Raw genomic sequence first — 16,632 nt, 5'->3', positions numbered from 1 at the left:
TTTAAAATTATATTATCATTTTCAAAATTTATTTTATCTTTTCCAATCATATGAATATCATCTTCTTTATTATAATATATTCCAAAAGAATTAGTATCTTTTACAGTTGGTAAATATCTTGTCGAAATAGCACCTAAGTTTATAACATTTTTAGGTAATGGAGAATTACTTGTTGATTTTTGACTAGAATATTTTGGAGTTCCAAAAGTCTCTTCTGAACTTGTTAATCTTTTTAATTCTGGATTTCTAGGTTGATAATAATAGGGTTTATTTAATTTTTGAATGTCTCCTTCAGTTTTAATAGCAACATCTTTAACTGCATTCATTGTTGTATTAACATTTGTTAATGCGTTTATTATTGGTCCAAACTTTTTTTGTTGTTCTTCAATTACATGTTTTTGTTTTACAACTGTATTTCTAAATCTACCCTGTAAATCTTTTTTAAGATTAATTATTTTATTTACATCTGTAGATTTTAATTGTTTTTTTTCTTTTTTAATATTATCTTCATCTTCACCTTCATCATCTTTTTTTATAATAACAGTCTCTTTTTCATTAGGTTTTAATAATACATCTTTAAACCTATTTTGTAATTTTTTTTTCTTATTAATTATTGTCTGAATCTTTACATCTGATGTGTTTTTTAAATTATTTCCTACCTTGGAATTGTTTTGTGTTTGATCTTCAAATGTAACATTTTTTTTAATTTTTTTTTTTAATTCTTTTTGAATTTGTTTGATATCCATTTATTATACAAAATTAAATTAAAACATAATCATTCATCGATATATAAAATCTTATTACCTTTATTGTCATAGATTAAATTTTTTATCAAGTCTATTGTTATGAAACCATATGTTTTTATTTTACTTTTTTTATCATATTTTTTACAATAAGTTCTATTAATTTCTTTAAATTTTTCTAAAGGTACATCTTCACTAATCAAATCGGAACATATTTTTTCAATATAATAATTTGATTGATTAAAAACAATTAAAACATTCAAATTATTTCTTATTGTTTTTATATCTACTGAAGTATAACTTTGTGTTAAATAAATAACACTAATATTCTTTGATCTTATCTTATAAAATATTCAATTATCATGTCTTGTTTTTCTTTTAGAAAATCATCAAAAATCACTAAACTATTTTCTTCACAATCATCTACAGATATTATTTCATCATTAGAAAAATGTGTGTTTATAGAAGGTATATCATCAAATATTTTTTTAATATATTTATAGACTGGTTGATCAATATTTTTTGTAAAAATATATAGATTTAAATAAGGAATCCAATAATTTATAATCAGATTATACAACAAGTTTGTTTTACCACAACCAGATGGTCCTATAATTAAAACACGTGAAAGTAATTCAAATAAAGATTTTTTTTTATTTTCATCTTCAATAAAAAATTTTACTTTTACTTTATCCATTTATTTAAAAAAAATATATATATTTGGTAATATAAATAAGAAATGGATAATATTTTAAATAAATATGATAATTATATAATAAATAGCCAATATGAAAGTTATATACCTCAAATCACAACAGAATTAAATAAACCTAACCGAAATACAATAGTTATAGTAGATGGTAAAGATAAATTTCTGAATGTTAAAAATTCAAAACTTTATTTATTACTTGAATATGTACAAGAAGATGGTACTAAATATCCAGCAAAATCTAATGTTATGTTATCTGATAATGGTGGAGCATTTTCGTTTCAAAAAATTACAATTAAATTAAATAATAAAATTATAGATGAAAGTGAGAATACTGGAAGACTAAGTACAGTAAAAGGTTATATGAGTTATGCTGTTGATGGAAATGGTCCTACACAAAATTCAGGATTTCAATCTACATCTGAAGGAGGAGGAAGTGTTGAGCTCATCATTCCTTTATCACACTTAGGTTTAGAGTCAATGAAAGATATAAAACAAATTTACAATGCTAGATTTGAAATAATTTTTACAAGAAGTACCGATGATGATGCATTGATTCTAGAAACAAACACTGAAGCTACAGCAGAGTCAAAAAATGTTAAAGCAAAAAAAGGTAAAATTAATATTTTAGAATTAAAAGTTCAAATGCAAAATATAGAATATGATGAAATAACAAAAATTCAAATAGTTGATGAATTAATTAAGAAACCGTTTATTTTAGATTTTAAAAAATGGCAATGTATTGAAATCAGAAATCTTACTGGAAAAAATATAAGATGCGATTTATCACCTAATTATCGAAATAATGAACATCCATTTTTTGGTGTTGTTTATTTTCAAAAAAATAAACTAGACAATCAAGATAGTAATGCTGCTTTTTTTGATGATTGTAATGTTGTAAATTATTCTTTTAAAGTTAATGGAAAAAAATATCCTAATGAATTGCAAAATCTTGATTTTAATGATATGAAATTTTGTCAAGCATATGAAGATCATATGAGTTATAAAAAAACCTATTATAAAGCACATGAAGAAAATCCATTAATGTATTTAGATAAACAAATGTTTAAAAAGAGACCATTTTTTGTTGTTAACATGAGTAGACATCAAAGTCAAATTGCGGTCACCAACTGTACACTAATTTTAAACGTAGATTTCAGTAAAAATTTACCTGAGAACACAATTTGTTATGTTTGTTTAATTTCTAGTGCAGTGTATACGTTTGATATTGAAAGAGGAATAGTTGAGGAAGTTTTATAAAAAAGATCGTTCCATACTTTATTTTTTCAAGATATTTTATCTTGAAAAAAAACTTTTCATATTTATTTTTTTTTTATTAGATCAAGAACACCAATAAATTCTTCATCAAAATTAACAATATTACCTTTCAAATCTAAAATATAAATTTCTATTTTTTGAAACCGATTTTTACTCACTCTATATATCATTTTATGAGGTTTAATCAAAACACTATTAGAATTATATTGAAATAAAAATAAAACTTCATCATAATGAGATAGCTCATCAATATCATGTGTAATAGATTCTTCAATTATATTACAATGTACTTCTAATATTTTGTTGTTATTATTTAATGATGAATTTTCTCCATAATGTGTATATATTGTATCAATCCCTCCTAAACTTAAATTTAAATCTTTATCAAATGAAAAATAATCTTTTGTTGTTATTTTAATGTAATCACCATTATTTTCCAACTTCATAATCGAATTGAATAAGATATTTAAATGCTCAATTGAATAATTTCCTTTTAATAATGTTTTACTATTTTCATTAGAAATAATACCATTTATTTCTTTTAAGAAACCTTGAGTGTAAAATTGTGGAGTTTTTATTCCTATTACTGTATAAGTAATATCTGGTGCTGTATACACAACACCTAATTCAATTTCTTTCCCTTTAGGCCATGTTTTATTAATAGGGATTAATTTTTTTATAAAATTAAAGCCTAAACAATTTGATAAATATTCATCAAACCACAGACCAATTGAAGCAGTTATTTTTAATAAATTTTTATTTATTTCAAGATTTATTTTAGGAAAATTTTCCACAAATTTAGTTCCGAATGAATTAAATAAATTTTCAATTTCACCTATTGAATAAATACCAATAAATATTGTACCTAGTGGGATTTGACCATTTCGACCTAATCTAAATTCACATTCTTTTTCAATATTTATGTAATATTCACCATCAATAGGAAAGTACATTTTTTTCTCACTTGTCATTGAAAAATCTATATTACCATTAAAACCTAAATATTTTTTTAATTTTTCATCTAATTTATAATAACAAGGAGATTTGATTGTAATTCTATTAGTTTCATCAGAAAATGATATAATAAGTGGTTCTATTTCTTTGTTCAATTGTTCAATACTATATCTACCTGTTTTTATATGTATTATATTCTGTTTAATTGTTATACAACACTCTGATTCAATATTAATAAAATTGTTGCCTTTCAAAACTAATGAATAGAGACCTAAAAAATGATCACTATCATTATTGTGAATAGGTTTGTTTAAATGAATACAACCCTTTTTAACTTTTATAAATACCATTTATAAAAGTAAATTTATTTTTTTATTTAAAATCAAAATCATGTCTTGTTTTCCCATTCTTTAAAATTTTTTCACAATTATAAATAAGATTCAATTTTGTTTCCGAACATGTATTATACCGTGTTATTTTGTTTTCTGTAAATTCATTTGTATATCTTTCTGGTAAATTTAACATATATTCATCGTTTAATACAACACTTATTCTTTTTCCAAACTTTGTATCAATCATTATGAACTTATTTACTTTGTATGGTTTTCCTTGTTCCAAATCATTAAATTTTATAAATGTATATCCATTGTTCATTTTATTTAAAGCATCTTTAAAGTTTTCCATTTCCATTTCTTATTTATATTAGAAAATATAATTTTTTTTTATTTTCAATAATTTTTTTTAAAAATTTTCTATTTAAAAAATTTTTTTCAATATAAATATAAAAAATGAACGAAACTATATATTGTCTTAAATGTAAAATTCAAACAAAAAATATTAATGCAAATAAAATTCAAACAGTTAATGGTAGATGGAGAATTTCATCAATATGTTTTAAATGTAACACAAATAAAAGTAAATTTATAAAAAATCCTACAATTGGACATAATATTTCCAATAAAAAATTAAATGACCCAGATAAAATGATATTAGCTAAAGAACTTCATAAACCAGTTAGAAAAAAATTTCCTAAACGAAGAATAATTACTAAAGGTATTGATGATTTATGGGCTGCTGATTTAGTTATAATGAGAAATTATTCTGATGAAAATGAGGGTTATTCTTATATAATAACTGTTATAGATACGTTTTCAAAATTTTCTTGGGCTTTAGAACTCAAAAAGAAAGATGGAATTAATGTTTCAGAAACATTTCAAAAAATAATAAAACAAGCTATATCACAAAATCATCAAGCACCAAAATTACTCCACGCAGATAAAGGTTTGGAATTTGAAAATAAACATTTTAAAAAAGTTTTGCAAGAATATGGAATTAAAATGTATCACACCCAAAATGAAGAAAAATCGTCAATTATTGAAAGATTTAACAGAACATTAAACAGTAAAATGAGATTACATTTTGAAGTTACAAATTCTAAAAAATGGATTAAAATTTTAAAAAGTTTAATATATGAATATAATTTCAAAGACATACATCGATCTATTGGTATGAGACCTTGTGAAGTAAATAAATCTAACGAAGATGATGTTTTTCATAAATTATTTTCTACAAAAAACAAACCTAAACCAAAAATTAAATTTAGTGTAGGTGATAGAGTAAGAATAACAGCTTCTAAAAAAACATTTGGTAATAAATATAGTAATAATTGGACAAAAGAAATATTTATAGTTAATGAAATTTTATACACAAATCCTATTACTTATAAAATTATAGATTTAAACAATGAAGAGATTATAGGGAGTTTTTATAACCAAGAGTTACAAAAAACAAAATTTTAAATGATATTTTTTAATAGAAATTATTCTATTAAAAAATTGAATGTAAAAAAAAAATAATATTTTATATAATAAAGAATGGATGGATTAAATAAAATTGAACCTTTAGTTAAAGAAATTGATATCAATAATAAAATGGATGTATTAAATAAAATTGAATCTTTAGTTAAAGAAAATGATAACAATAATAAAAAAATATATCCTGCTAAAACTTGTGATAAATGTAATTTAACAGTTAAATACAGCAGTTGGTCTACTCATTTAAAATCTTATAATCATCAAAAAAATGATATAGATCAAACAGTTTTACCTTTTAGATTTAATAAAACATACAAGGGTATATCAATTAATCAATATAGACTAAAAAATTTTAATTATTTGAAATTAATGCGAAATAATATAAAAAGAAGTATAACAAAAAATAAATGTTATGTGAAATTTTGTGCTTTTGAATACTATGAAAATTCTGTGAATGTTAAATATAATCTAAATAAAATTCCAATTGATGGAAATATTTTCATTATTAGTCAAGGAGATGTTGATTTTGGAAATGGAAAGCCTTATGTTTCTAAACTATTACATTCACCAACTTGGTTAGAACTTTGTAAAATAGCTAATGAGCAAATTATTACAACAGGTGATTATACTCACCTTTTTCTAGATGATATTAAGTTTATTCAAGATTTAGGAAATATTAAAATATGTGAATTTTTTATGGGATCTTAATATTATTTAAATGTTATTTTTAATAAAAATCATTTTTATTAAAATATTGAATGTAAAAAAAAAATAATATTCTATATAATAAATGGAATATATAAATAAAATTGAACCTTTAGTTAAAAGAAATGTTAACAATAATAAAATGGTTAACAAAACTTGTGAAAAATGTAACTTAACAGTTAGTTACAAAAATTGGTCTAGACATTTGAAATCTATTCGACATCAAAACAATGATCCAGATCAAACAATTATACCTCGATTTAGACGAACATACAGAGGTACAACAACAACAAATGTAAGAACAAGACAAGAGAGCATACAAAGACCTGCAGATAAAACTTGTGATATTTGTAAGATAACTGTTAAATACAACAGTTGGTCTAAACATTTGCAGTCTATTCGTCATCAAAATAATGGTATAAGACCAAGAATATCAAGAGAGCCCAAAGCACATAGAGTTTTTAATTTTACTGAAGAAATGTTTGAAAAAAACAACACGATTCGACCTATTTTACAAAATGAAGAAACAGCATTTCAAAGTAGATTAAAAACTTATATTATTAAAAATAATATGGGTATTAAAGATATACAAACATTTTTAAATCGTTTAGATAATCCAGTAATAGGACGAGTTAAACATGAATTAAAAAAGAAAAATTTAAAAGTTAATATTTGGTTATTTGCTATATATAAGAGAGGTAATAGTGAAGAAAATATGGAATATGAGGAAAAAAATTTTAAAACACAAAATATAATCTTAACAAAAAATTCTAACTTAAATGATTTTTATACAGAAGTAAAAATTAAAATTGTACAAGAAGAAGAAGATTTTATATTGAAAGGTTCTCAATGGAGACTTCATCAAATTTTAAGTTTGGGAATAAATATAAATAAATATGTTCCTTTTAAGGGTTCTTCATATATTGAATTACCTAAAAACATTGGAGATAAAAAAGCTATTATAAATGTTAAAAATGAAGATGATAAATGTTTTCTTTGGGCAATACTCTCAGCTTTACATCCTGTTGAAAAAAATGGACAAAGAGTTACAAAATATAAAAAATGGGAAAATGAATATGATGATGTAATTAAAAAATCTAAAATAGAATTTCCAGTAAGTACCAAAGATGTTCCAAAATTTGTTAAATTAATTAACAATTTATCTGTTAATATTTACTACCTAGAAGAAAAAAGTAAAAATAATCATATAATTGTACCATTAGAAGTAACTACAAATGAAAAAACAAATCATATAGATTTGTTGTATTTAAGAGAGGATAATGAGAATAAAGGTCATTATTGTTGGATTAAGGATTTATGGAAACTTTGTGGAAGTCAAATGACAAAAGATGGTCATAAAAGATTTTTATGTAAAATGTGTTTAAATAGTTTTGATACAGAAAATAAGTTAAATGAACATAAACATTATTGTGCTAATAATAAAGCTGCTAAAATAGTTCTACCAGAACCCTATAATAAAACTTTAGTATTTGAAAAATATAATAATTCCTTAAGAGTACCTTTTATGGTTTTTGCTGACTATGAATGTACTCTTAAACCAATATATACTTGTCAACCAAATGATACAGAGTCTTTTACTAATTGTTATCAGAAACATATACCCAATAATTTTTGTTATTATATTAAATATAGTAATGGTGATTATAAACCTCCTGTAACATATTCTGGTCCAAACGTAGCTCAAGTATTTTATGAATGTATGAAAAATGAAGAAATAAGTATTTCTGAAATATATGATAAAATAGTTCCTATGAAATCATTGAATGCAGAACAATTAAATAATTATTATAATAAATCTAATAAATGTCATATTTGTGAAAGATATTTAAGTGAAATACCTCCAATGTTAGAGAAAAAATTTAAAATATATAAAAACACTATTGAATATTATAAAAATACTGATGATGTTAAAAAAATTAAATTGTATGAAGATGATCTTAAAATAATTAATGATAATATTGAATATTATAAAAATACTGATGATGTTAAAAAATTAAAATTGCATGAAGATAAACTTAAAATAATTAAAGACACTATTAAATATTATAAAAATACTGATGATGTTAAAGAATTAAAATTGTATAAAAATATACTTAAAAATATGATTAAAGACACTATCGAATATTATAAAAATACTGATGATGTTAAAAAATTAAAATTGCATGAAGATGATCTTAAAATAATTAAAGACGATATTGAATCTTATAAAAATACTGATGATGTTAAAAAATTTAAATTGTATGAAGATAAACTTAAAAACGAAATAGAAAATAAAAATAAAAATATGAGAAAAGTTCGGGATCATGACCACTTAACTTGAGAATATAGAGGAGCAGCACATTCTATCTGTAATCTTAACTACCAAAATCCACGTTTTATTCCAATTGTTTTTCATAATCTTTCAGGTTATGATGCCCATCTATTTATAAAAGAATTTGGGAACGATAATGAACAAATAAAAATGCTCGCAAATAATGAGGAAAAATATATTTCTTTTTCAAAAATTATACCACGTGTAGTAACTAGGAATGGCAAAGACATAAAAATATCTACAGAATTAAGATTTATAGATTCATTCAAATTTTTACCCAGTTCTTTAGACAAGTTAACAAATAATTTAAGAAATGATTCGAAATTAAATTTAAAAAATAAATTTAAAGAACTTAGTAAATATTTTCCTGAAGAACATTTAGATTTAGTTACTAGAAAGTTAGCTTATCCCTATGAGTATATGGATTGTGAAGAAAAATTTAATGAAACATGTTTACCTCCTATTGAAAAATTTTATAGTTCTCTCATTGATAAAAATATAACTAAAGAGGAATATGAAAACTCACAGAAAATTTGGAAAGTGTTTAATATACAAAATATGCGTGAATTCACTAGTTTATATAATAAGATCGATGTTTTATTATTAACAGACATAATAGAAAATTTTAGAGATATTTCTTTAAAAAATTATAAATTAGATCCTATGTGGTATTTTACAACACCAGGATTTGCATGGGATTGTATGTTAAGAATGACAAACGTAAAATTAGATTTATTAACAGATATAGATCAAATATTGTTGTTTGAAAATGGAATCAAAGGTGGTTTATCTCAATGTAGTCAAAGATATTCAAAAGCAAATAATAAATATATGGGAGATAAATTTAAAAAAAAAGAGGAATCAATATTTTTAGAATACTTGGATGCAAATAATCTTTACGGTTGGGCAATGAGTAAATATTTACCTACTGGAGATTTCAAATGGGTTGATAATCTAAATGATTTTGATGTAATGAATATTTCTGACAAATCATCTAAAGGTTATATTTTAGAAGTCGATTTAACTTATCCTGAAGAACTTCATGATCTACATTCAGATTTCCCTTTAGCACCGGAAAGACATTTTGATGACAAACAACTCCCAAAATTATTAACAACTTTGTATGATAAGAAAAAATATATAATACATTATGAAACACTAAAATTATATATTAAATTAGGTTTAAAAATAGAGAAAATTCACAGAGTTTTAGAATTTAGTCAATCTCCTTGGTTAAAAGTTTATATTGATTTTAATACTAATCTTAGATCAGAAGCTAAGAATGATTTTGAAAAAGAATTTTTCAAATTAATGAATAATAGTGTTTATGGACGTACTATGATGAATGTTCGAAATCATGTTGATATAAGATTATGTTCTAATGCACTCCAAGTAGAAAAATTAATTGCAAAACCAAATTTTGATCGAAGAACAATTTTTACTGAAAATTTAGCTGCAGTACATATGAAAAAATGTGAAATAACTTTCAATCAACCAATATATGTAGGAATGTGTATTTTAGATTTATCTAAAATGTTAATGTATGATTTTTATTATAATATAATTAAACAAAAATATGGAAATAGAGTTAGATTGTTATATACAGATACAGATTCACTTATATTAGAAATAAAAACTAATGATTTTTATCAAGATATGAAAATTATGTTAGATCATTTTGACACTTCAGATTATCCAAAAGATAATATTTATGGTTTACCTTTAGTTAACAAAAAAGTCTTAGGCAAGTTTAAAGATGAATTAAATGGAAAAATTATGACTGAATTTATAGGTTTAAGATCCAAATTATATTCACATCGAATCTTAGATTCTGAAAAAGAAATTAAAAAAGCTAAAGGTGTTAAAAAAAATGTTGTGGAAAATAAAATATGTTTTAATGATTTTGAAAATTGTTTACTAACAAAAAAATCAAAATATGTTAAACAAAATTTATTTAGAACTAAGAAACATGATATTTTTACTGTAGAACAAAACAAAAAAGCTTTAAGTGTTTATGATGATAAAAGATTTATTTTAGAAAATGGTATTGATACATTAGCTTGGGGACATTATAAAACAAAAATAGACAGAAATGATTTTGTAGACCATCTCAATACATTAATTAGAAATCAAAATCAAAAAGATTAGAAAAAATATTTTAATTATTATTGCAATTGGATTTTTAGAAAAATATTTTAATTATTATAACATTTCGATTTTGAAAAAAATATTTTGGGGTGATTTTGCAAAAAATATTTTAATTATTATTGCATTTAGATTTTCTTAAAAATATTTTGGGGGATCATGGCATTTCAATTTTTAATTATTAATAACATAAGTTTTGCGAAAAATATTTTAATTATTATTGCATTTCGATTTTTATTTTTAATAATTAAGTTTTGCGGAAAATATTTTAATTATTATTGCATTTAGATTTTCTGATATTTTTATACATTGTTTTCTTTGTGATCTTTTATTGATATAATATGGACTGTGCCAGGACTGGTACATATATACTACTACTGTATTTCATTTTTACTCATGTTGGTTACACTGATTTTTTTAATAATAATAAAAACTTTATTTATTATTTACAATAATTTTAAGTTATAAGCTGATTGCTGATTATTTTTTTCATATTCAGTTATTAATGATCCATCGTTCACTCAAGTCGTGTCTCATTTTTCTTTATTTTCTCAAAGTTTTATTAAATTGTATAAGTTATTTAATTTCTTCAAAAATGAATTTTCAAAAATGCGCAAACGATGTCCAGTCATTGGTCGATCAAATACGATTCAATTCAACGCCAGCGTATCCAGAATTCTCTGCATTTGTATCTAGGTTACGATCTTTTAAAAGTTTTCCTTCAAATACCGGCCAGAATAAGTTCAAGCTCTCAGAATGTGGATTTTACTATATCAATCTCGATGACGCAGTTCAATGTCATTGGTGTGGAGTAATTCTACATAGTTTTGAAATCGATGATAATTGTTTTATAGAACATACCCGATTCTCACCAAAATGTTTATATGTATTATTAATGAAAGGTAATCAGTTTGTTCAAAAAGTCTTAAGTAAATATTGTCAAACCGAAGTTATTTGTAATTGTGAAACCGGTTCGTACGACACCATTTGTTAAATCATGTTTTTTTTTATATAATATACTGTTTATAATATTTGCTGTATTGAATAAAAAAAAAAAATAAAAAAAAAATTGAATGTTTTATCTTAAATGTTTTATTATTCGATTTAATATCTCGTGGACGTATAGCCTAGCGGGTTAGTGCGTATATAATAATTTAAAATGTTTTTCAGGTATCAGGTTAGTAAGTATATGTAAATTCCATCTCTAGTATGCACTAATTGGCTATCTGTACGTTCACATTTTTTGCATTTTTTTTTTTTATCCGAGTTTTTAGTATATAATATGACTGCAAAGGAAAAAACTAACAGTCCAATGTATAACTCCTAACAGTTATATCCTACTTTTTACTGTGTACTTTTTTAAAAAATTTAGCAAAAAAAACTTCATTATGAGTCCACCAATAATTGTCTGTAAGTCTACATTCGACATCCGAGCTTTTAACAAGAAAAGTATTACAGTTGGATTACTAATTAATAAGCAGATTTCAATTATTTTATTATTAGAATGTAAACTTTCAAAGAAAATTATTACATTAAGTTTAGAAGAATGGTTCACACTGATGTCTGAATCTAATTACAATTCAATTATTAATAACCTAAATACCAGGGTGAGGCGTGTAAAGATTACCGATTCCTTTTCATATTCAATTAATGTCAAACAGAGTTCAATTATCCTACATCTAAACGAGGAATATATTACCTTGACACACGTAGATTTGTACCGGCTTCGTCAATTACAGAATTTGATTGATTTGTATGTGGTAGACAAGCAAAAACGTTTAGCAAATTATCAAATTACTTTCAACACTGCATATGACCTAATTAAAAATGATGTCCGTGGTCTGCCATCCACTTGCCAAAGGAACGAATTTACCAACCAATATATTCAAAACTATGATTTTAATTATTATAATCATTTACAGAACGATGACACATCATTTTTATATGAAATATTACAATTTCATTTTAACACATTGTCCGATATGATTTTACAAGATCTAATAATATAAAATATATAAATATGTTTAATAATTATTTATTTAAAAAATAAAAACTTTTTTATTCAATTATAAACTTGCTTTTTTTTTCTTAAATTACATGTCACCTTTAATCATAAAGAATAGTTTTAATGCGTTTTAGTTTCAAATTTTATGTTTTCAGTAAATAAGTAGATTAAATTTTGATAGTACAGAATTGATAGCAATGTTTCAATTAGAAATTTTTTTCTCAGACATACTATATAGTTTATAGGTTTATGTTTTCCAAGACCTTTGAGTATTGAACAAATAAAAACATACATGTATAATAATATTTTGTTTTATTAAATGAAACTCATTTTTCCGTATAATAATCAAACAACCGTCTTGCTTTTAATAGTTTAACGCTTTGGATCGGTTAGTAATTTATCAAATATAATTTGCATTGTCTCATTAAGACCAGTATGAAGTGTTTGATCTTTTGATTCGTCGGTCGTGTACAATCTAACAGTAGCTTCACTGAACTTCCATCTATTACAACAAATTATTTTATTTAAAAACAAAAGAAGTAAATAAAATCAGTAAAAAAAAAAAACAGATTCAGCAATAGTTTTTAAATTTAAACCAATGTATTTACCTGTCCTTTACTGGTACATTCTCGATGTTAGTAACCTTATAATGACTTAGCACCCAAAGATCCTTTCCTTTTTCTTCAAAATGCGTCTTTATTGTCACAACGCCATCTCCTTGTCTGAATGTTAGCGAATTAAATACTTCAACATCAAAATCTTCTGATCTCAAGCGTTCGCTGATATTATCTCTGTATGATGCATTCTATAAAAAAAAAAATAAATTATTTATGCTATCATTAGGAAAAAATATTATTTTTATTACCATTTTATTCTGCTTCTTTTTCATAGGTTTTTTAACAATTGTTTTTTCTGCAGAACGTTTTGATCCAGGTTTTGTTTTTGAAAAAGACGGTCTTATATCAATTGATTCGCTAAAATGTTCATTCTGTGAAACATAAAACATAGTATATTATTTTTTACTGTTTTTTTTTTCCATTATATATTTTTTCTATGTCCCAAGAATTATACCCAAAGCGTTGAGTAATGTTACGACACACTTCCAATATACTATGTTATAATCAGTCATTTAATATTATTTTAAGAATTATAACCATAGCGTTGAGTGGTGTTACGACCGGCCTCCAATTTGGTATGGTTATAAGATATTTACTAAGTAGTTACTAACCTCTGAATCAGTTGAAGCAATTGTACGGTACGACATTTTATTTTGGTAGTATTTCTGTTGAACTGAGCTTCTTGTCCTGGGATGAAATCTTGAAGACTGGTGAATATTAGAGAATTCCCTCTGTCTTTTATACACAGATTTTTACCACTACTTCAATAATTAAGTATACAAATGGTCATAGCGTTACATTATAGAAACCTGCTAAAACATGAACATTCAGGTACAACAGCAAAATCACATTACATGACTTTAAATTGACGCTAACATAACCTATCCCAGCCAAATGTTTATGACATTCACCTTTTACCATGGTCAATACCCTCCTTGAATAAATTTCTACAATAACCTTACCTTAGATGGGTGCTGAAACATGTTCATATACAACAGCAAATTACATTACATGAATTTAAAATATTACAAACAGGATTTAAAATAAATTAGAATGTATACATTCATTCTCAAAAACCAATTACATTATATGAATTTTAATTGTTGCTAACATAACCTGTCCAGCCAAATGTTTTCACATTTACTAAATGTCAATGCTTGGAATGTATACATTCATTCTCAAAAAACCAATTATATTATATGAATCTAAATTGCTGCTAAGATAACCTGCTCAGTCAAATGTTTTCACATTTACTTAATGTCAATGCCATTATAATATTAAAACAGGATGTAAAATAAGTTGAAATGTTTAAATCCATCACAAAAAATTCTAATGAGAGAAGAGAGGGTTATTTTCGGGTATAAAACCCAGAATTTCTTAGCTTATCGTCATCAGTTCAAGCAACAGCAGTTCCAAGAGCAGCCAGCAGCAGAATAGTCTTCTTCGCCAAAACAACAGCCAGCCAGCAGTTTACCAAACATCTTCAACAGCCAGTCAAAAGATTGTCAAAACAACTCTAACAAATAGACCAGCCATCATACTTAGAAAAAGTACCTCAATTTCTACAAGCTATGTAAGTACTATTTTTTTTTTATTGTTATTTATTAAATTTAACATCATACTTCTTTTTTTTAAAAAATAAAATAGAATAATAACAATTTATTGTTGTAATGATAATACAGTTTTATAATATTACTATGGGTATTGAGTGTTTAGACTTAAAGATTTTTTTTCATAGATTATTTAAAATAAAAACATTAAAATAGAAGTAGTTGAAAGACGGTTTCTCAACTCTCACTTTTAGTCACTACTATAATATAAGCTGTTTTCTTTTTTTTGTTAAGTTATGATCAAGTAACAATAATACGTTATAATTACACCACGACCACAGTATAGAAGATAACTTACTGATGTACCATACTATCATAGATTTACATAGATAAGATAGAACATCGGGCTTATCATTCATCAATAATATTGATAATTATTACCTAACCTCAAAAATCTTTAATAGTCAATCTCTTTCATGATAATAACTATAGATACCGTTATCTAGTAGTTGTTGCACGATACCTTGTTTTTATCAATGTTAAAATACTATAGCTGATTATAAATATTTGTTATAGATAACGTGATTGTTGTATTACACGTGTAATATTATCTTACGTAAAATGTTTTAATATAAAAAATTTTTTTTATTATATTAAAATATTCAATAATGTTTAATGACTGTATAAAATATATCCTAAAACGTATATTATATACATATATAAATTTAAATTATTTTATCTATAATGTTTTTTTTTATTGCTTTTACGTTAAGATTATTCGAAAGCTGCTGTCGCACGTTGATAGTAAACACGTAGTTGCTTTCGTGACAACGTAATGTTACCGTACGAACTCTACGATAGTTACAATCGCCCTATCTACTATTAACTAACATATAAACTATCACGTTTTTTTCTATTATCGTGTGACGTAGCTTCACTAGCAACTAAAATTTTATTTTTTATGATATAAAATATGCTATATTGTCTAATTTTTAAAGTTTTTTTATTTAGCTTTGAATAATATAATTAGTTATAATTATATATACGTATATACGTACATTCGTTGTTTTATAAATAATCGCTTTAATAATTAGATTTATATAATATTTTATATTTTATACTAATGTATTTAGTCAAAAATTACAGATAATGAATTTTTGGCATTCATATGATTTTTGTAATGAACAAATTCAATATTATGGAGAACAAATTGTAACCTTAACGAAGATGATTGATGAAAATAAGATTAAAGAAAGATATGAATATAAAGATCTCAAAAAAAAAATTAAAAACCTGAAATTCATTATTTATTTTAGTGGAACAAACTCTAACCCAAATTTTTCTTATATAAAAGATTTAAACACAAAATTAGTTTTATTAAGAGAAGAAAAAATGGATATATGTAAAAAATATAGTGATTCATGTTACAAATTTTCGTAAGCGAGAACACTGTTTCGGTAAAAGGTTAGATTTTATTACAACAGCAGAATCTAAGCGCGAAAGATTTAGATCAGGTTAAAACTTTTTTTTTTAAATTTGTTATGAATAATTAGTAATAATATTATAAGTTTAACCGAAAATTATATCCCTAGGGAAAACTGTAGTTCTTAAGTATTAATAAATTATGATTAATACATACAAATTTTTAATATAAAAGTTAAAAAACATAAAAAATAGAAATATGTTGGAAATAAATTATTGTCATTAATATGCATTATTTTTTTTTATCTGGCAGATAGTTTACAAATTCTATATAATTTTTCCAGATTTTTTTTTAAAA

The 16,632-nt window shown here is 23.6% G+C and overlaps 1 protein-coding gene across 1 annotated transcript; it reads right to left on the bottom strand.

Moving 5' to 3' along the window:
* Positions 1 to 13,057: 13,057 nt before the first annotated feature.
* Positions 13,058 to 14,088, bottom strand: LOC132937452 (uncharacterized). Its single transcript, XM_061004279.1, has 4 exons — positions 13,914 to 14,088; positions 13,551 to 13,673; positions 13,294 to 13,490; positions 13,058 to 13,187 (listed from the first exon to the last, which is right to left on the bottom strand). The coding sequence occupies exons 1-4, from the start codon at positions 13,947 to 13,949 to the stop codon at positions 13,058 to 13,060; spliced, it is 486 nt and encodes a 161-aa protein (XP_060860262.1). The 5' UTR covers positions 13,950 to 14,088.
* Positions 14,089 to 16,632: the final 2,544 nt, after the last annotated feature.

The sequence above is a fragment of the Metopolophium dirhodum genome, chromosome 1 (genome assembly GCF_019925205.1).
Source record: "Metopolophium dirhodum isolate CAU chromosome 1, ASM1992520v1, whole genome shotgun sequence".
In the NCBI taxonomy this organism is placed as follows: domain Eukaryota; kingdom Metazoa; phylum Arthropoda; class Insecta; order Hemiptera; family Aphididae; genus Metopolophium; species Metopolophium dirhodum.
The sequence above is the reverse complement of the archived record's forward strand: the minus strand, read 5'-3'. Positions and strand labels throughout refer to the sequence as shown.

What these genes read in the sequence shown, in the direction of transcription:
- LOC132937452 (XM_061004279.1), bottom strand. Translation starts at nt 13,949, where the DNA reads ATGTCGTACCGTACAATTGCTTCAACTGATTCAGAG. An exon ending in AAAAGAAGCAGAATAAAATG is followed by an intron (nt 13,491 to 13,550) that starts GTAATAAAAATA and finishes TTTTTTTTATAG; the next exon opens with AATGCATCATACAGAGATAA. An exon ending in AATGTACCAGTAAAGGACAG is followed by an intron (nt 13,188 to 13,293) that starts GTAAATACATTG and finishes TTGTTGTAATAG; the next exon opens with ATGGAAGTTCAGTGAAGCTA.